This window comes from Watersipora subatra, chromosome 2, assembly GCF_963576615.1.
Source record: "Watersipora subatra chromosome 2, tzWatSuba1.1, whole genome shotgun sequence".
NCBI classification, from domain to species: Eukaryota; Metazoa; Bryozoa; class Gymnolaemata; order Cheilostomatida; family Watersiporidae; genus Watersipora; species Watersipora subatra.
In genome coordinates, this window is record NC_088709.1 from 3,013,693 (window position 1) to 3,037,006 (window position 23,314).

At 37.1% G+C, this 23,314-nt stretch overlaps 1 protein-coding gene across 1 annotated transcript in view; it reads right to left on the minus strand.

Annotated features, from left to right (window-relative positions):
* LOC137386755 (plasma membrane calcium-transporting ATPase 2-like) overlaps positions 1 to 23,314 on the minus strand; it is a 96,330-nt gene that overhangs the window by 62,236 nt on the left and 10,780 nt on the right. Inside the window, exon 3 of the mRNA XM_068072887.1 lies at positions 11,816 to 12,004. Within this exon, the coding sequence (XP_067928988.1) occupies positions 11,816 to 12,004 (189 nt within the window). The remainder of the gene's footprint in view (positions 1 to 11,815; positions 12,005 to 23,314) is intronic.

Sequence of the window (23,314 nt, forward strand, 5' to 3'; positions counted from 1 at the left end):
TAAAGAGACGGCAGCTAATTGAGGGACAAACAGGAGGATGAAACAACAACTGTTAACAAAACTCTTATGAATTTAAAAACAGATGTGAGGCTGTCCTTAAAACTTAAGCAAAACTTTTATTCAGAAATGCTTCCAGTACGCATGTAAACGCTATCTGAAGAAAGAGATGAAACGAAAGTGAATGGTTTGCACCTAGGTCAGTATTCCCTAACAACTTGTCTTAACAGTGGCTGATATCACCTGTTAAGCAAACTTTTTAACTGGGTTATTTTCAAATATTCCCTAAAGAGCAGATGTTAAAGTATTATAAAATTTGAGACCTATTGAAATATTCAGCACGAGGAAAACAATACTCGAATGTGTAAATAAATATGTGTACATAAATATCTTTGTATCAAACTTGGGAGATGTTTTGCTAACAATTACAAAATTGAGTTCTCATAATAACATAGGAAAGAAGCGAAAAAAGGCTGCTGATTGGCTGGTGTAATCATGTCGGCAGAAGATTTCACATCTGAAGATTTGTCTGTCAGCAAAAATTAACAGCATAGATCAGTCATCTTGTGTTGTTATTGAGCGATGGTATGACAATCGTACAGTACTGGGCAGATGTCACGCTATGATGTGTCGAACTCAGCAGAACATCTCCCCCCAAGACTAGTCCAAGCTTAACATTGAGGTGTCAAGGGAGCTCACATGGCTCTATGTCAAAGCAGCGGTTATCTAGCATTGATCACAACTTGACATTATGTCATAATACCCTGCTCACTAAGAGGTCCAACAGGTCAGCATGATAATGGACCTATTTATTGCATGATATCTAGGTACTGCAGCTATATTCACCAATTTGACACAACTCTACAGCTTGGTTATATTTAGTTAGTGGAATTATAATTCTCTGCAGAAGAGCTGTACGTATGGCGCAACTGTGCAACGCATAGGACAGATGTGCCCAGCCAATACATGATGAATTCAAGTAAATGAAGGGAGTGCAGTAAAATTATGAAGGCTATTAACCAAGCAGCCTCGCAATGCCATAGGTGACACTCATCAATTTATTGGAAATCTGAATCAGCAACCTTCTTGCTGAAAAATATATAATGAACAAAAACCTTTGGAAAAGCTGTTGGTCCTAAAAAAAGAATAGGAAAGAAAAAATCTGGGAGCAAAACAAAACTGGATCTCACCATCAGTGTAAAGCCTGGTTCCCATATACGCCGCAAAGCGCCGGCCACAGCACCCCAGGCTATTGCGGTGAAATGTGAACCTACGCGCCGGGTACCGCCAAGTACCACCGGTAGTTGCCAGCGGTCAACGCACGAGCTTAGCACTGTTCAAATTTCGTGAAAAGCCGCAGGCAAAACTTTCGCAAAATGCACTGTACAGGTGAAGGTCACCATTATCGAAACGGCATAGCGAGTGAACATTTTTATGCGGGTTATTGGCAATGCAGTTATATGTGAACAGAAGCCGTTGATCCTAGCGTCGCAAATGTTTTGCTGGGCAAGATTACGGCCGGCCAGGGTCTCGCAATCGATATGGGAACCAGGCTTCAAGGAAGAAGAACAAACCCATGTAAGCCTTAATGAATGATGACAATAAAGAGGTGGTATCTAAGGGGAGGGGCGGATGAAGAGAAGATGGCTGCTGATGCGAGCAGGCTATAGCCCAAGCAATGCCCAAACTTTTTTGTGTCGTGATGATGGCACATCTGAGGCATTTAGTAAGTAGTTGAAATTTACGTAAGGTTTGTGTAGTATCTGACAAATACCAGACCTAAATTGTTGATAACATATGGAAGACGCTGGTTGCTGTTCACAAGCACTACTGATAGGAAACATGACAGGAAGTGAAAAAAATACTTGATGCAAATATAAATATTTTGCTTGGTTGAGCTTTTTAGATGAACATTACAAATATGGGCCATGATGGTGTCAGACAGCACCTTTGTGAATCTACTTGAGTTGTATTCGCTATATAAATCATTCTTGCCGATTATATCTATTGTGTTAGGTTGGTCTATAAAAATACAGCGTTGATGTGTTTCATCCTATTCCTTCATTTGATCATTTATCCAACTCAATTTTTCGTTAAAAAGAATAATTCAAAAGGAATTCAATGATGAAAGTGCGCCCAAACCTGAAACTCCGGTTCAGGAAACCCGGTCGCTCAAGCGCAAGAGGTCAGAGCCGGTTACAGATTAAGCCTAAAAGCCAGAGAAGTTACAGATAAAGCGCTAAAAACTACCACTGATATTGTGATTAAGGTGAAAGAGAATAGCAGGCAAGCCAAATTAGACGAGTTTCATTATGCTGGCAAGATAATTGCTGAGCAGCTTTTCACAAACTCCTAACTACTGGTGTCCTTTAGCGGGATATTGCTGAAGCCGGGCCGTAGTCTACACACACAAAAAACAACAAAGGTCCACGTAGTTATGAGTAAAAACTAAAGTATCCATCCAAATATGTTACCAATCCGATGAACGGCACACACAAAAACTAAACCAATCGACAGAGCCACCCATCATGTCAAAATATTCCAAGTTTCAAGTCATGTCTTGCACAACTCACCTTATGGTTTCTCAAAACTTGTCCCAAAGTCCCTATTAATTTGAGACTGTCCGATTGCTGTTTTAGAAATGGTCACCGCTAGCCTAACCTAACGTCCTGATTCAATATCTCACTAATTATCGGGGCATTGCTGAGTGGTCCTGAACTTTTTGATTCCCTCTTTTAGCAATGCCCCGATAGTTAGTGAGATGTTGAATCAGGACGTTAGGTTAGGCTAGCGGCGACCATTTCTAAAACAGCAATTGGACAGTCTCAAATTAATAGGGACTTTGGGACAAGTTTTGAGAAACCATAAGGTGAGTTGTGCAAGACATGACTTGAAACTTGGAATATTTCGACATGATGGGTGGCTCTGTCGATTGGTTTAGTTTTTGTGTGTGCTGCTCATCGGATTGGTGAGATATTTGGGTGGATACTTTAGTTTTTGCTCATAACTACGTAGACCTTTGTTGTTTTTTGTGTGTGTAGACTACGGCTCGGCCTCGGCAATATCCCGCAAAATGACACCTGTGCTCTTAACAAACAATTAGCCTCGACCACATTGTTACTGCATCCAACAAATTCTCCATGAGGCTCGGTTTCAAGAACAACCACCGACACCTTCCGAGCTGTTCAACAATATGGTAATAACATCGAACTATTCAACAATATAGTAATAACATCAAGTTTTATATAATCATAAGCTTATATTTTTTGCAAATTTTATGCCCTTCATATACATATTACTGAGTATTATATTCATATACATATTACTATCAGAGTTGAAAGAGACATCTTCAATCAACTTCTTACCAATTCATTTGGACAGTCACCTGATATGGGATACACACATCAATAAACTAAATAAGCAGATAGGATCTATGTCAGACCTGATTAGTAGATGTTCTAAATTTTTACCCAAAAGTAGAGGTGGAACGACACAGGTTTTTTAAGTTCGAGACAAGACTCGAGACACGAGACAGTAAAATAATGAGCATTTGGTGATGATTTCACTACACAAGGGCTAGCGCACTTGTTATATGAAATTGATAAACCTCTTTTTAAATTGAATTTCCTCCCGGTGAAAACGATTTAATTACAACGTTTTAATAGCAATATGCATGTATTTTTTGTAAACAAAAGTGACACAAACTGCTCTAAAATAGCAAAGCGATATATTTCTAAAAATTTTGAGCTTGATTGATAATAATGATTATAAATACATTGCTTTGTACGTGTATACTTTTACCATCTATTGAATAGGTCTTACTTAAGATTGTAATGAAATGTGTAAGGAAACCGATAGCCACCGATCTACAAAGAAGTACAGCAACTAAAAGAACACACGATAACACTTTCATTCTTATTGTTTCATTTATGTTAAGTTTTGTTTGTGTATTAACAGTAGTATAAGAATTATATTTAAATTGTACTCAAGAAATTATATGAATACTGTATATATTTTTATATTTAACTAACGAAAATGTCATTGTTACCCGAACACGGACTATGGTCGACACGGCCTTTAGTTTGTTTCTCCGTGTCCGGGCAAGTTTTACCAGCAATTGGTTGTATGTATATAAAATAGGCCTGAATTTTATGAAGGGGAGTTGGTGTTTGGACACGATACAATAAAATACAGCTATTTTACTCGCAACAGTCTGATTCACTAAACCGGATCCGGAAGGTAATTGGATACAACCCTGTATCTAGTTTAAGGACTTTTGAGTTTTGAACCAGACTTCATAGTTGGGTATGACAGTGTTCTAGTAATATCAATTTTTCTTTTTAGTATTAAATTATATATCAGCAAAACCAGTGTGAGTGGTAGTAGTGGTGAAAAAAGGCAATACTTTGCTAAACATTAAAACAACTCAACAAAAAGGAAATCAGCTATAGGCAACTACTTTTGATCGATTGTTTGTGGGTTGACTTAACAATTTAGTTCTTTATATGTAGTTTTACTGAACTTTGTTTCCATATGTACATGTATATGTATTACGTATGTTGTCTTACTGAACTGTGTTTCCGTATACCCTAGGAACCTTATGTATTCGCATCATCTAACTTTCGCATTTTCGCGGTGTCATCCTCTCGCGAAAATTTCATGAGCGAAACTAAACTATCATAACAACAGTTATGCACAGTTAAATAGCTTTGTTCACTGATATCGACAATAAAATCGTCATATTAGAAATGCAGGCAATTTTCGTCTGTGGTTGGGCTCAATGGGAATTTTCTGGTAAACTTATTATAGCTAATACACTGACTGAGCAGCATGGCAAAACAAATTAAGATGATATCAGTTTAGTCACTGAATTTGTAACTGATGAAGATGAAAGTCTGGTAGGTGAAGTCATAAAATTGAAGAATAATTATTGTAGTGATGAATTTTATTACCAACCAAAAACAATATCAACCCTCATCAGGTCCAACCACATTATCTCTTTCACTGCCAACCATGTACCAATTCGCTATCGGCCTAGTGCCAGCCATTTTACCGAAATTGCCGATAATGCTTCATGATATGTATACAGTATTTTTTCAAGTTCAATCTTCATCTAGAACGTTTTTGTTACATATTTTATTTTGCCAACATTTTAACCAATAATGCTATGCAAAAATTCAATGTATGCGCGATGATAAAGCTATGTGAAGCTACGATCGATCCGAAGCTAAACCGATCCTCCACAATGTTCCTTACTCTTACAAAACTATTACTCTCACCACTGTCAGAGACAGTGCTGCTACTTTAATTATCTGTATAATCACGAAAATTTAAATCTTAATTGGCTATAATGTCATCAACAACTAATTACCTGTTTTATGACTCCGCAGGTGGTAGTTAACGAACTCACAGAAAAAGGTTGGTTTTTAGATTAGAAATTCTCAAACAAAAGTTTAAAATTGCTTCGTTGTTTTAGGCTGATTTTATAGAGAAATCTTTGGACAACACAGTCAATTTCATAAAACTCTTTAAGACCGTGGGTTATGGGGTCAACGAATAATAAAATCAGGTTACCACGCAATTGCTGAGAAAGTCCAAAAATGCGTTTATGGCAATGGCCCCTAGAAAACGCATAAATGCGTTTATGGCAGTGAAAGGGTTATACAGTTTTGGTTGTGAAGTAAGATTGCAACTTGTAAGTACATCTTACAAGTTGCAGCGAAGTTTTACTCTGTGTGCTACTCACGAAACTAAATACTAGCGAAATATAAGTGTCCTAGGGTATGTATTACATATGTTGTCTTACAGCAATATGTTGAGAGCCTCTACACAAAATTGCCTTAGCATATACACTTCTCAGCAGACGATGTCTATTTCGAGCAAATATGTGACGATATACCCAAAGAAATGTATAACATATGGCATTCATTGTTTCTGATAGTTGCCTTACACCAAGCATTTTTTGTGACAATGATAATAGAGAAGAGTATAAAACTCTTCATGCGCTAATACATGCGTTCAGTTAAACTAGCTGGAATCTGCTTAATAAGAATTATGTTAATGAAGAAAGACTAATTAGTAGAAGAAAGAATTCATGAGACACGCGATCCGAAGGGTGGCCAGACTACAGGAGGCTTGTCTGTCCCCATCAAATATAATACTGTTGATTATATAGGCCTCAGTAAAATGCTTCGTGCCTGCATTGACATTGATGCAGTCTGACACCTGCATTTCTTTCATATGTTGCTGTGCTTCAACATTAACCAGTGCCAACTAGCGTCAGGGTCACATCATGAGTAGACTGAGCGCTCTCCAAACAAACTTATATCACAACCGATCTATGCGGTAGTGAAATATTTTTAGTGAAATTTATGATCCGTACTCATTTAAAAATATGAATTGCAAAAAATATGCTTGCAACTGAAAATGAAAATCCTGATGATGCTGAACAACCTGCTACTATTGAAACTGTCTCATCTATCAAGTACTGAAGCTCACACAAACAAAACAAGTAATGACCCGACTGTCTGGTTCAAGTGCTACAGCAAATATTTGTTGGCTTCTCAGACGGGATTAACTAAACTTCTGTTTATTTTCTTCGTAGTCACTGCCTTCCATTCAGTTGTCCTAAGTTCAAAGTAGTTCATTGAGTCATAAGATGTTTCACATTATCACATTTACAAACCATAACCCACAATCTTGCTAACTGTGAAAGGCCCTAATCGGAAAACAAACGGCTGGTATAAAATACTGAGGGGGTGTTTATGAGTTTTACAAATCCTAAAATGAACTGCTACAACAATTTCATGTATAAAAAGCAAACCACTGGCAAACCATTAATACTGGGTTGAAGAGCTGACCAGAAGCTGACAGCTCACAGCTGTTTTCAACAAAAACATATTTTTCAGTTATTGCTGTGACTATTTTCATTCAAATAGCCTTAAGACGTGGTCACACGAGCAACGAACCGACGTAGGATCGGTTCGGAGGCTGGTTCGGTTCGTGGCACATGTCACACGGCATCTGAAGTCACTTCGCTTCCTAGATACCATATGTATAGAGACAGGACACTGTTTCATGGGTACTTCTTATGTATTTGAGTTAAATATTTCTTTTGTAAACAAAAAACTTTGAGGAACAATTATAAATTATAATTACACAGCAGATTTATCAGAAGATCGTTCAGCTGCTCAAAATAAATCACTCGATACAAAGATTTTGCTAACCCTTCCCATCAACATAATTATATTTTTTTATTAACATATGAATGTTTTTCTATGCTGAGTACATAACAAACAAAAACAGTCTTTATCATAGTACTGTGGTTTTACATAAATAAATCAGTCAACGATACTTCATCAGGATGAATATGACACATTACTTATATTCTACACGAAAGAAAATCACAACCATTCTCTTACATTTATGCAAAACTTAAGTGCAACATCTTACATTTATGCAACACAATCAGAAGTCCGAGTGAGCCTTGTCGTAAATTGCTTAATGTTGTTTATTTAACGAAATAAAAGAATCGTCCCATTTCTTTTTTAACTTTGCTCACACGCACGTAAGGAGAAATGTGACGCGTGCTCGCTAGAACTTTAACCAGCCAATAAGAGGAAGGGTTCGGCCACGAAATTTCGAGCAGGACCGAAATGGTTCGTTTCGGCCAGAAATGTCTTCGGCCGAAATTTTTACAGCTGACAGCGACGTCGTTTTGCGTCATTTAGTTCGGTTCGGCGCTCGTGTGACCACCCCTTTAGGCTAGCTTATGATTTTTAAAAGCAAACCTATTGGTCTAGGGTTATAAGCTTATTGCTATCAGCTGTTCTATTAGGCTATTATTGAAAAAATCTTGCAACATAGCTTTGTACAAAACAATTTTATGGACCAAACCACTACCACTACTTCTCTCAATAATTTAGTGTAGAATTTTGAGTACCATTTCTATGATGCCTTCTACTGTAGAACATAACTGTCAGCAGACTAGTTTAGTGCCTTGCTAAACAAACAATAAACTTTGTTTAGTGTTTGTTTAGCAGACCAATTTAGTGCCTTCACAAACCTAACTACCTCTAGCTTATTAACAACCGGCTGATCAGGCATAAACCAATCAGCTTTCAGTCATTATGAAGTGATTGAAAACCAGACGGAAAGGGTGCCGAGGTTAAACGCCAGTAAAACATGCATTCCAACAAATTAATGCTGGATCATCGCGGACACCACTCGAATGCTGCCGTCTATGTCCTCAGAAGTAATGTTCACACTGTAGGGTTGCCTTCGCCTGACAAGTCTTACAGCAACTCTAGATCTATTCCATAACAGCAGGTTTAGCACAGCATGCGTGTATTCATCACACTATTTTTAATTAAAAATAATTTTTTCTTCGCAACCAGAACTTACAACAAAATTCATATTATATGTAGATGATGAGTATAGTTCCAATGCAAAATACCTTGCATACAAATTCTATGAATGACGTAGAATTTGAACAAATATTGACTAAATATGCCAATTAATTTGCAACAAAAGAAGAGTAAAGGTTCCCCAAACTGCAGTACATATCAAATCAGTACATAAGCATATCATTATCCTTCACATGGTTGTTCTACAGAGTTTAAGTAAGACAGGGATTCATACCTTCCTTATCACGAAGTACGTGTGTCCCAAAAAAACCTGTGCAAGTACACTAGACGCTCCTATAACGTAAATTCCAAATAACGTAAAAAAATATGTGAAGTTTTTGCTCCGTACTACGTAAAAAATCCTGTATAACGAATAATGTAAAGTCAGACGAGTTCTCAAATTCGATTTGGATGTTGATCTGTTATGCCACACTTGCGAGAGAGAAAACGCGACATGTGTATCCGTTATATCTATTATACAACTTCCAAGACATTCTAGTTTGTCAGATTGTCCGTCAGACGTGTCGACAAAACAGAGAATAAGTAGCTGTGCAATCGTTCATAAATACTTGAAGGCGAAAAGGCGATCGATTGGTACAAGTGTTACGTCGATCCATCAATCTGAATGTCACCGAGTTGAAGTATTGTTGAATGTTATCTTTTATTCTAACCTTGACCCCCTTAATACAGATTGACGATGAACTGGTAGTACCGCTTTTTTATAGTAAAAATATTTTGTTGTTTTGCTTTAGTCAATAGTTAGTAGTCAGTAGTTACTAGTCAATGCTTAGTAGCTACTAGTCAACAGTTAGTAGTCAGTAATTACTAGTCAATAAGTAGTTGTCAATAGTTAGTAGTCACTAGTCAATAGTTAGTAGTTAGTAATCCGTCTAGCAGTCTAGTAGTTATCATAGGAAGAAAACAAAAGTAAAAATGATGCAAAAACTAAACATTTCAAGCCAGTTAAGTGGAGAAACTAGGGGTTACATTTAAAAACAAAATGTAAAATAGCCAACATACAGAAACAAAGAATAATGAGTTACGTCAATTTAAAGTTTACCGAGTCTATGTTATGTCAGTCAGGTATCTCTGTAAGATGATATGGTGGGCTACAGCAAGGCTTATTATGATCTGGCAGACAATATTATTATTATGATTATTATTATTATGATATGGTGGGCTACATCTTTGCATTCCATGTTTTACATATCAATCGTCTCAAGCATATAAATTAGGGTACGATAAACACGCCTTTTTATTGCGTATAAATTATCACTTTATTAGCTAGCTCTAACATAAAATCTAGTTGTTTACATGTAGCTCTTCCGTAGTTTTATACAATACGTTTGCTTTTATTGCTATATGTGGGTGGCTAAGGCATCTATCAATAAATGTTTGGAGCTGTAGAATGACTTTTGAAAAATAAAATGCATTCTTGTAAAAGTTCTTTGCAAGAACAAGATTTCTGGGATCGAGGAATATGATGTCGGAATGAATTAACTTTGTATATTGAAATCAGACTGTTTTGATCAATACTTTCTAAAAAACATAGAAATGTAATCAGAGAGATTTGGTAAGGAATATTTGCAGCATCTACATGTACATAAATATAACGGGCTGTTTCTTTGATAATTTTCTGCCTTCGCAGTGTTTATATATGCTCTGGAGTCTCGGCTGACTATGAAATACAGGACAAAGTTAAATTGTTAATAAATTGGTAACTATTTATAATAACACTTCTAAATATTTCATACATTTAGCACTGCTTTTAACATAGCTAATACATCACAACTTCAAGATCATCATGGTTCTTGTTGGTAAGGACTGTGATCATAATATTACCACTTGTATATCAGGGTTAGCCCTCGCTGACCCTGACCAGCTGATATTGAGGAACAGGAGCCAGGCTAGGATACGTGATGAGGGTGAGTCTAGCGCTGTAGCTCGTGTAGTATTGAGTATTTTTACATTACTAGTTTTTGTTAGATTAGAGATATTTTGGAATCACATTCAGAGCTGACTGGAGAGTCATTAGCCACTGCTTGTAGATCAATATTGTGAGTATTGCAGACACGCGTGTCAAACCTGATGAATACTTCCTAGCAACCAGAGGCGATATTAACCTTCGTCCAATCGTTTCCTAGCAGATCTCACCGAATGACAACTTGAGGTCGGCATGAGGAAAAGGTCATCAAAAGGTTATGTGAAACTAAAGGATGAACAGGCTTCATGTTTACAAGAATACAAAGAATGAAAGCGTCGAAGCCTCCTGTGGTGTCACATTTATAGCTAGAGTCAGAGCTACATTATATGTTAAGACCCGATTCTTGCCGTTTGATCAAGGCCCCAGATTTGACAGTTCTGCCAGACTACCATAAACCTGTCATTTTTTTCACTTTTTCATGATTTGGAAAAACCTGGTATGAAGAATGCACCGATATTAATGCACACAAATTTCCATTTAATACAGAATGTTTGCATAGTTTTACTGGATGTCTTGGCTATGACAGTGGCCCTTACCAATTGTACAAACATTGATTAACTCACAACTTAATCGGAACTTAAACGTAATCAGAAATACTGTTACTATAAATACTGTTACTATAAATACTGTTACTATAAATACTGTTACTATAAATACTGTTACTATAAATTATGGTAAAAATAAGTGATGGTAAAATTAGGAATACATTGAGACCACTGTGATGAATGTCGTTTCATGATTCAATTCTAGCTAATGGTTATGCATGCGATTTCATTACTTCTTGAAGAATTCATTCTGGAACTGCTAATAGTTTTAATAACTAAATGTCTGGGGCATCAATTTCTGTTTTAAAATTTAATTATTAGCGAAGCTAATAATTAAAAATGTGTAACCATAAAAAGCCAATCACCGATCTGTCATAATTGCTTTTTGACAAAAAAACTTTCACATAAAACAAACGATTGTTAATACAGATGCTGATAGTTATAAAAACTGCAGCGCACTTGTGAGTCATATATCACATATGACATTTTAAAAGCATGCAACTTGAGTTAGCAGAATCAGCTACAGAATTGTTGAGAGTAAACATGGATGCCATTTCGTCTTCTTGCGCCACTTGCTGAACTCTATTCAGTAAGACATCCTATAGAACTAATGTTGGAGTAACAAAGATTCACCATCTTTCACCACCTTCTTCACAAGTTTGAGTTTTCCATCTGAGTTCAAAGCTATAATTCTAGTGTTTACTTTCTCTTACTGTGACATTTGACACCTGTTAAGGGTTGTCAAGCTAATTATTACTAGCAGTGTCATATATTTCAAGATTATTGAACATTGAGCATCGGCGCTGCCATTTTAGCATACGTTATTTTAGCATACGTTCTTAGCAAACACGCTAAGAATGGTGTGCTTTATCAGTAATACTCACGACACTTTGTGTTAGGAACAAAGGAGAGTCCGAGTGAGATGATGGCAGCAACGATAAGAATGATCAGTGTTGTATCCTGCATGGCTTCCCAGACCAGGACCAGGAATGACTTTGGAGGTTTGGGAGGGATAACATTGCAACCATATTTCCGTTTACGAGCTTCCAAAGAGACTGGATCACCGCTCAAACCTGCAACAAGGAAAGAGGGATGCCTCACAAGCAAAGATAGAAAGATACAATAGCAACACATTCATGAGCATCGAAGAGAGATGTCAAAGTGCAAGGTTATACAAAACATTCACTTCCATATTCTTCATATCATCTATGAATAATGACATTAAACAATTTCCCCAGGTGAAACCTAACCATATAGCTGATGCAGTAAAATACTGCTACATTCCAGAGTTACATAGTGAGATATAAAAATACCTCTGTGAATGCCAACTCACTAAACCATCCTTCCCAAAGTAAAAGATATCAATTTCAAAAAAAACACAATTGATAAGATAATATAACGAGTGTGAGCGGGTGCTTGATAAACCCATAATGAAGGAATCAGTCGTATGATTATACCATATTACAGTGTATTTGTACACCACAGATATGAGTCGCTGTCTATTTTTATGCAAAGCATTCTAGGATAAACAAACTCCTTTCCGATGTTGACGAACACAACTCTAGTAATCTTGGGAAATTGGGATAGACTCACTGAGGAACGTATTGTTGATTAGATGATAATTTGCACCACAGGGATATTTACTGTTTGACAATTACTTTATTAGCAATGTGTTGATAGTTGTGGTAGTTGTGACTAATAGTGTGTCTGCAGTTATTTTACGTAGTAACCAGCTCACTAGATGGATGTTCTTCTGACTATTCAATGCCTTCCATGCCTTCTAAGCTCGACCCATCTTCTGCACAGCTTAGCTAGACGATATTAGCGTCTAAACAATTTTTTAGCAGAGCAAAGCTTTCATGCAATGCCATTTTGAATAGAAACTTTTAGCGCAAATAAAGAGAAACCACGTGTAATCAAAATAGCTTTAAAATGTTAGCGTGAAAATATGAGGTAGTGCATTTCCCATTGTAAATGTGAAAACGTTTTCCCACATAGGCCTACATCGAAGTATCAAAACCGCGGTAAAAAATGAACTACTATTAGCCTGATACAGTTACTAATCATTTCTATTATAGTGTTGCAATTAAAGTTTTTCACAAAAAACCTACAGACTTGGAGTTGGAAAACGGACTTCGAAATAAACAGAAAAAACGAACGAATTAATCTATTAATGTATCCGAGTCATTATCAGTGGATATTTGTTGGACACTTTTCTAGCGGAATGCCTGGCATTACACAGGTATTAAAAAACAGCTTATAAACAGGTAATGTAGTTGCCTGCCACTTGCCATTAGCCTGGCACATTGCCAATGGCTAATTTGAATAAACTAGTATTGCTAAACTTATGAATAAGAGCCGTGAGCGCAAGCATAAATATGTTGCGCCGTAGCGCAGAGCGGTGTGCGTATTTGCACCCACATAGCGACATACATTGACCAATAAATCTATCAACCTCGCGTAGCTCAATGGTTTAGCCTATCATCTGGGGAATGAGTGGTTTCGAGATCAAGCTTTCTGTGATACGGATTCTTCATTCCAAGATTTTAATAGCTAAGCTAGACAGACATCCGAACAGATGACAAACTTTGAGATTTATATAGATTACAGTTACAAAATGGCATTTTTGGTAGCCAAAAGAATGATAAGAATAATGATGCTATGTCGGGGCGATCACGCCCAACCAAAATTTCGCTGGCCACTTTGTTCGACTCACCAATTCAGCTAATGATAGCATAGCCTACACCCGAACATTAACATTACTTTTCCATAAATAATTGATTAACAGCGAAGATCTTGCCTCATCCTGCAGTAAGACAACAAAAACTGTACCATACATGTACATATATCCTGCAGTAAGACAACAAAAGCTGTACCATACATGTACATATATCCTGCAGTAATACAACAAAAGCTGTACCATACATGTACATATATCCTGCAGTAAGACAACAAAAGCTGTACCATACATGTACATATATCCTGCAGTAAGACAACAAAAGCTGTACCATACATGTACATACATCCTGCAGTAAGACAACAAAAACTGTACCATACATGTACATATATCCTGCAGTAAGACAACAAAAGCTGTACCATACATGTACATATATCCTGCAGTAAGACAACAAAAGCTGTACCATACATGTACATATATCCTGCAGTAAGACAACAAAAGCGGTACCATACATGTACATACATCCTGCAGTAAGACAACAAAAACTGTACCATACATGTACATACATCCTGCAGTAAGACAACAAAAACTGTACCATACATGTACATATATCCTTTCATAAAAGCTGATTCTAGAATGCAAAAAGTTTTTATTTGTCTTGCGAGATAGGCTTATATGCGCCGACATACGATAACTAACCAAATGTATCGACCTTTCCAAATTAGGCTACAATGTACCCCCTAGGTTACGATGTCCCTGTTATATGATTTTTTTCGTCTTAAGATGTCGCATATGATGTTTTTTCATCATGGCCATGCGACATTCTTTTTCCTACGATACCAACAAAAACTCTCTAAATTCAAATTTGGCAGCAACCAGTGTGCTGAATACGTCGACATGCTATTCGCTAAAATTACTCCTCTCACAACACACAAAAGAGATACGATGCTCACTCTCTTGCAGTTCGGCATTACACGTTATAAGTTGTAGTGAAAACGAAACCGGAAACAGGTGATAAAATTTTAGACGATGAAAAAGTTGGGGTTTAGTAAAATTAATGCTAAAACTTAGGATTAAGTATTTGTTTAGTAAGCTAAAGTCTTTTAAGTTAAATTCAATGTTTATATTATACATTTGTCTCGAGGGTAAGAACCCTACAGTATGTACTGTACATAGTACATTGTAATGTTCCATTTTATTGCAGATAATAACCCTTAAATACACTAAAGTTACTGAAGATAGCTATATTTACTAAGGTTAACATACTATTTTGTTACTAATTTTTAATATGTACAGTACGTATACATTTTTAAAAGTATAAAGTTTTTATGTTTTTCACCGAGGGGTGTTTGCATTAGATATTTTTTATGGGTTTCTATATCCCTCTATGCGACATTTTCGCTAGAATGTGATGCTAGATGCCAACACTAGAACGAATTAAAATCGTATGACGAGGGTCCACTGTACATAATTAAGGTCCATTGTGCTTTAGGAATCCTAACATTGCTGGATCGCTGCGAAACCTTAACAGGTCTATCATTTTGATTCAAACCGATTTTGGTATAAATTTTGAAGGTATCGTTGAACACTTGTTGTCGTGTGAACTAAACAGTGCACTTATCAACCAGCAGCGTTTAACCTTTTCAATAGGAACAACTTCATTGACAAAACTAGCTGGTTGATCGTGGCCAGTACCACATGAGACTTTACTAATTGGTGCCAGTTGGTGCGCTCCCGAAAAACTCTACTCAAGCTTAAGCCTGGAAGTTAAATTAAATAGACTAACACGAAGGTTGAAAGCATAAGTATGCACATAAGTATGCACGGCACTTTTAAATGACCAAAGAACACATTTAAAGTTGATTAGGAATGAGTAAGACACACTAGCATTGTTATTGTCACAAGTTTGAAGGAATGAAAAAAGGACCAACTCCTTATATGGTAATAGTCAAAGTCAAATTGGAAAAGCTACAGTAAGGTCCAATAAGGTATAGTGAGGTACAGTAAGGTATAGTGAGGTGTATTAAGGTATAGCGAGGTGCAGTAAGGTATAGAGAGGTGCAGTAAGGTATAGTGAGGTACAGTAAGGTATAGTGAGGTGCAGTAAGGTATAGAGAGGTGCAGTAAGGTATAGTGAGGTACAGTAAGGTATAGTGAGGTACAGTAAGGTATAGTGAGGTGCAGTAAGGTACAGTGAGGTACAGTAAGGTATAGTGAGGTGCAGTAAGGTATAGCGAGGTGCAGTAAGGTATAGTGAGGTACAGTAAGGTATAGTGAGGTGCAGTAAGGTATAGAGAGGTGCAGTAAGGTATAGTGAGGTACAGTAAGGTATAGTGAGGTACAGTAAGGTATAGTGAGGTGCAGTAAGGTACAGTGAGGTACAGTAAGGTATAGTGAGGTGCAGTAAGGTATAGCGAGGTGCAGTAAGGTATAGAGAGGTGCAGTAAGGTATAGTGAGGTGCAGTAAGGTATAGAGAGGTGCAGTAAGGTATAGCGAGGTGCAGTAAGGTATAGTGAGGTGCAGTAAGGTATAGAGAGGTGCAGTAAGGTATAGTGAGGTGCAGTAAGGTATAGTGAGGTGTAGTAAAGTACAGTGAGTTGTAGTAAGGTATAGTGAGGTGCAGTAAGGTATAGTGAGGTGCAGTAAGGTATAGTGAGGTGCAGTAAGGTATAGTAAGGTTAATGAGTCACAAATGGTGTGCCTGAGGCTACGATATGATTTTCGCTAGGTGGCTGTTGTATCCCCCTTGACAGCTGAGAATGCAACGGTAACTAAAGGCCTACCGCTAAAATGAGCCCACAGCTCAACCTAATCCAGTGATAGAACCCCTAACCATTCAAACCCTCTAGCAGTCTAGCTAATGAAGAGCAAGCAGCGCTCTCTATGCCTAGATTATCAAAATGTTACGGATGAAGCAGCAGGAGGCGCTGATGCCTAAGCTGATGCCTAAGCAATACGCTTTAATAAACAAATAATGGAGCCATACCATTTCTAATCTGTTCAAGCCTATGCTTTTGTGAGACACTTCAAGTGCAGATTTCTGGTACTAGACACAGGAAATGTGCTCTGCGCGAGCATCTATAGAGCACTGGAGAAGTTTAATGTAAAAGCATTATGTATATCCTGTGTACCGACAATATGCAAGCTCAGTGTACACGCACTAACCGTAGCCTCATGTGCCTGCGTTGAGGCAATCTAATAATCGAGCACTACATTTAGCTTATATGTTCCGAGTGTATGTGTATCAGCACGACCAGCAGTAAAAGTGTTTGATAACTGCCTATTAATGGGGCTTGATCAGATTTTGTTTCCCGGACTTTCAGTTGTCCAGCCGAGCCGTCTGTCTGATGCGTCTGTCTGATGAGTCTGGGCCAGTCCAAAGAATGCTAACATTGACCAATATGTGGCTCTCGTGGGAGATGACACAAGCGACGCAGGTGCATGAGTTTCCCCGCCAGAGTGTAGCAGTGTGATTTTCATTTGCTATTATTATTAATATTATACTGTACCCTGTTTCAGGTATAAAAATATCTTACTCTCTCATGTATACTGTATATTGTACCATATTGTAAACTATTAGTATGTGTGCATGACAATAGAGGCTGTTTAATGTACAATACTCCGGAGTTTGTCAATGACATGGAGTTTTTTAAAGTTTAGACATGGCCCAGTTTACATTAGTCCAAATAAACAAGGGTTATCTGTATCGATGAATATCTGTGGCCACAGCTTTTGCTGATGTACCATCCCACATGTGGTTATCCGCTGGTAACAATAACTACCCGAATCAGTTTAAGTGTACCAACATCAAGTCAAAAACTACAGTATTTCTTTTAAAATTGAGATAGGAAATTAATGCATCACATGCACCCATAGATATATATACCCATAGATATATATATAGATATATATATAGGTATATATATCTATGCATGCACCCAATTGTGTAGCCCTTTACAAATAGGAATCCGAAAGAACCCTATAATCTCACATAAGCTTTACCAGTACAGAATTGCAAGATCAGTAAGTTTACAGCTGGCTATTTTAGTTAAGGTATTTTACCATATGGGGATATTCTCATGTAAGATGACTGACTACATGCTCATAACTCCTTTTATAAATATCATCATTTGTCTGGACTAGTTCACATTTCCTCGATCCTATTACTCCAACTTGTCAATTTTCTAAGTGAAGCATTGGAAATAGCTCTTGTAGTATTGCGATCACAGAGTTGTCTCCCCTGATTACACATCTGTCATTGTTTAATCAAATCTCAACACGCTATCAACTGAACATACGAATTATTTAACGCGTATACAATGTAAGGTTTGAGCAAATAACCAGTGCTACATTCCATACGACGTCAGACACTTTTTAAAACAGCCCAGTTTTGTAAATAAATAAACACACATGCAGTTCACCTTCACATAAAGTTGTCTCTGTGGTTTCAAATAATGTTAAGCAATGATTTATATTTCCTTTTTAACCATACAAACATGGATTCCAAGAAGGATAGTACAAGTGGTAGTCGTGTACAAAAGGAAGCAGGTAACTTTTTCATTAGAGACCATGTATGGACAATAATCATTGCAACTAATCTATATATATATATATATATTTCTCAGTTTGTGTGTATGTATGTGTATATGTATGCATGTCCAACTATAGCTATTAAAATCTTGGAATAAAGAATCCGTAAAGCAGAAGATTTGATCTCGGAACCTGCCGTTCACCAAGCCAGCACCTCACTAACTAAACCACACGAGCTTGATATATTCGCTAGACAATATAGGCCTATGCCGATATATGGGAGCAAATAGGTTACCGCTTTCGGTAACGACGCAGTCATGGCATAACGTAGGTAGCTCTTATTAGTAAGCTTACTCAAATTATCCATTGGCAATGTGCCACGCTAATAACAAGTGGTAGGCAACTCTCATTACCTCTCATTGTTTATAAGCTGATTTTTAATACTCGGACAACGCCGGGTAGCACAGTTCGAGTAGCTAGTTCTTTATAAAATAATGAAGTCGTCCAGTAGCTATCAGGAGAAAAATAATGGAAGTGATGCGAAAAAACAAAAGCCTAAAATGCATGAAAGTAGAGAAGCAAGATGTGATAAAGATAAAGGGTGGAAAATATTAAATATAAAAACATATATATATATATATAAAAATTGTTTCCTCACCCCGGATACGCCGTATGGGTGGTAAATTCTGCTCTAACTCGGGTCTCCTACCAGAGACCTGGGAGTTTGAGCACTCGCCTCAAGATCTTAGCTGTTCCCAATAGCGCACTTTTCTGCAACTCACCTGAGTTTATTGCTGTTGGTATTTGGGCAAGCCACATTTTATGCGCCGGTGTTATTGCGCCCAGTGCCCCAATGACTACTGGGATTACAGTTGTTCTTACATTCCAGCATTTTTCAATTTCTTCTCCAAGAGGGAGATATTTCTCTACCTTTTCTTTTTCTTTGCTGGCTATATTGTAGTCATTGGGTACTGCTATATCTATTATAGTAGCCCTTTTGTTCTCCTTGTCTACCACCACTATATCTGGTTGGTTTGCTAGGACATGCTTGTCAGTTTGGATGTAGAAGTCCCAGAGGATATAGAGGCCTATATATATATATATATATATATATATATATATATATATATATATATATATATATATATATATATATATATATATATATATATATATAAAATATATATATATAAAATCATGCCAGTTTACTGATTACCCTAGTCTAAGTTAGATCAGCTCAGTCTCTCTATCACCACCTCTACCTATCCACTGTCTCTACCTATTTACTGTCTCTACCTATTTACTGTCTCTACCTATTTACTGTCTCTACCTATTCACTGTCTCTACCTATTCACTGTCTCTACCTATTCACTGTCTCTACCTATTTACTGTCTCTACCTATTTACTGTCTCTACCTATTTACTGTCTCTACCTATTTACTGTCTCTACCTATTTACTGTCTCTACCTATTCACTGTCTCTACCTATTTACTGTCTCTACCTATTTACTGTCTCTACCTATTTACTGTCTCTACCTATTTACTGTCTCTACCTATTTACTGTCTTTACCTATTTACTGTCTCTACCTATTTACTGTCTCTACCTATTCACTGTCTCTACCTATTTACTGTCTCTACCTATTTACTGTCTCTACCTATTTACTGTCTCTACCTATTTACTGTCTCTACCTATTTACTGTCTCTACCTATTCACTGTCTCTACCTATTTACTGTCTCTACCTATTTACTGTCTCTACCTATTTACTGTCTCTACCTATTTACTGTCTCTACCTATTTACTGTCTCTACCTATTTACTGTCTCTACCTATTTACTGTCTCTACCTATTTACTGTCTCTACCTATTTACTGTCTTTACCTATTTACTGTCTCTACCTATCCACTGTCTCTACCTATTTACTGTCTCTACCTATTCACTGTCTCTACCTATTCACTGTCTCTACCTATTCACTGTCTCTACCTATTTACTGTCTCTACCTATTTACTGTCTCTACCTATTTACTGTCTCTACCTATCCACTGTCTCTACCTATTTACTGTCTCTACCTATTTACTGTCTCTACCTATCCACTGTCTCTACCTATTCACTGTCTCTACCTATTTACTGTCTCTACCTATCCACTGTCTCTACCTATTCACTGTCTCTACCTATTTACTGTCTCTACCTATTTACTGTCTCTACCTATTTACTGTCTCTACCTATTTACTGTCTCTACCTATTCACTGTCTCTACCTATTTACTGTCTCTACCTATTTACTGTCTCTACCTATTTACTGTCTCTACCTATTTACTGTCTCTACCTATTTACTGTCTCTACCTATTTACTGTCTCTACCTATTTACTGTCTCTACCTATTCACTGTCTCTACCTATTTACTGTCTCTACCTATTTACTGTCTCTACCTATTTACTGTCTCTACCTATTTACTGTCTCTACCTATTTACTGTCTCTACCTATTTACTGTCTCTACCTATTCACTGTCTCTACCTATTTACTGTCTCTACCTATTTACTGTCTCTACCTATTTACTGTCTCTACCTATTTACTGTCTCTACCTATTTACTGTCTCTACCTATTCACTGTCTCTACCTATTTACTGTCTCTACCTATTTACTGTCTTTACCTATTTACTGTCTCTACCTATTTACTGTCTCTACCTATTTACTGTCTCTACCTATTTATTGTCTCTACCTATTTACTGTCTCTACCTATTTACTGTCTCTACCTATTTACTGTCTCTACCTATTTACTGTCTCTACCTATTCACTGTCTCTACCTATTTACTGTTTCTACCTATTTACTGTCTCTACCTATTTACTGTCTCTACCTATTTACTGTCTCTACCTATTTACTGTCTCTACCTATTTACTGTCTCTACCTATTTACTGTCTCTACCTATTTACTGTCTTTACCTATTTACTGTCTCTACCTATTTACTGTCTCTACCTATTTACTGTCTCTACCTATTTACTGTCTCTACCTATTTACTGTCTCTACCTATTTACTGTCTTTACCTATTTACTGTCTCTACCTATCCACTGTCTCTACCTATTTACTGTCTCTACCTATTTACTGTCTCTACCTATTCACTGTCTCTACCTATTTACTGTCTCTACCTATTTACTGTCTCTACCTATTTACTGTCTCTACCTATTTACTGTCTCTACCTATTTACTGTCTCTACCTATTTACTGTCTCTACCTATTTACTGTCTCTACCTATTTACTGTCTCTACCTATTCACTGTCTCTACCTATTTACTGTCTCTACCTATCCACTGTCTCTACCTATTTACTGTCTCTACCTATTCACTGTCTCTACCTATTCACTGTCTCTACCTATTCACTGTCTCTACCTATTTACTGTCTCTACCTATTTACTGTCTCTACCTATTTACTGTCTCTACCTATCCACTGTCTCTACCTATTTACTGTCTCTACCTATTTACTGTCTCTACCTATCCACTGTCTCTACCTATTCACTGTCTCTACCTATTTACTGTCTCTACCTATCCACTGTCTCTACCTATTCACTGTCTCTACCTATTTACTGTCTCTACCTATTTACTGTCTCTACCTATTTACTGTCTCTACCTATTTACTGTCTCTACCTATTTACTGTCTCTACCTATTTACTGTCTCTACCTATTCACTGTCTCTACCTATTTACTGTCTTTACCTATTTACTGTCTCTACCTATCCACTGTCTCTACCTATTTACTGTCTCTACCTATTTACTGTCTCTACCTATTCACTGTCTCTACCTATTTACTGTCTCTACCTATTTACTGTCTCTACCTATTTACTGTCTCTACCTATTTACTGTCTCTACCTATTTACTGTCTCTACCTATTTACTGTCTCTACCTATTTACTGTCTCTACCTATTTACTGTCTCTACCTATTTACTGTCTCTACCTATTCACTGTCTCTACCTATTTACTGTCTCTACCTATTCACTGTCTCTACCTATTCACTGTCTCTACCTATTTACTGTCTCTACCTATTCACTGTCTCTACCTATTTACTGTCTCTACCTATTTACTGTCTCTACCTATTTACTGTCTCTACCTATTTACTGTCTCTACCTATTTACTGTCTCTACCTATTTACTGTCTCTACCTATTTACTGTCTCTACCTATTTACTGTCTCTACCTATTCACTGTCTCTACCTATTTACTGTCTCTACCTATTTACTGTCTCTACCTATTTACTGTCTCTACCTATTTACTGTCTCTACCTATTTACTGTCTCTACCTATTTACTGTCTCTACCTATTTACTGTCTCTACCTATTTACTGTCTCTACCTATTTACTGTCTCTACCTATCCACTGTCTCTACCTATTCACTGTCTCTACCTATTTACTGTCTCTACCTATTTACTGTCTCTACCTATTCACTGTCTCTACCTATTTACTGTCTCTACCTATTTACTGTCTCTACCTATTTACTGTCTCTACCTATTTACTGTCTCTACCTATTCACTGTCTCTACCTATTCACTGTCTCTACCTATTTACTGTCTCTACCTATTTACTGTCTCTACCTATTTACTGTCTCTACCTATTTACTGTCTCTACCTATTCACTGTCTCTACCTATTTACTGTCTCTACCTATTTACTGTCTCTACCTATTTACTGTCTCTACCTATTTACTGTCTCTACCTATTCACTGTCTCTACCTATTCACTGTCTCTACCTATTTACTGTCTCTACCTATTTACTGTCTCTACCTATTTACTGTCTCTACCTATTTACTGTCTCTACCTATTTACTGTCTCTACCTATTTACTGTTTCTACCTATTTACTGTCTCTACCTATTCACTGTCTCTACCTATTTACTGTCTCTACCTATTTACTGTCTCTACCTATTCACTGTCTCTACCTATTCACTGTCTCTACCTATTTACTGTCTCTACCTATTTACTGTCTCTACCTATTTACTGTCTCTACCTATTTACTGTCTCTACCTATTTACTGTCTCTACCTATTCACTGTCTCTACCTATTTACTGTCTCTACCTATTCACTGTCTCTACCTATTCACTGTCTCTACCTATTCACTGTCTCTACCTATTTACTGTCTTTACCTATTCACTGTCTCTACCTATTCACTGTCTCTACCTATTTACTGTCTCTACCTATTTACTGTCTCTACCTA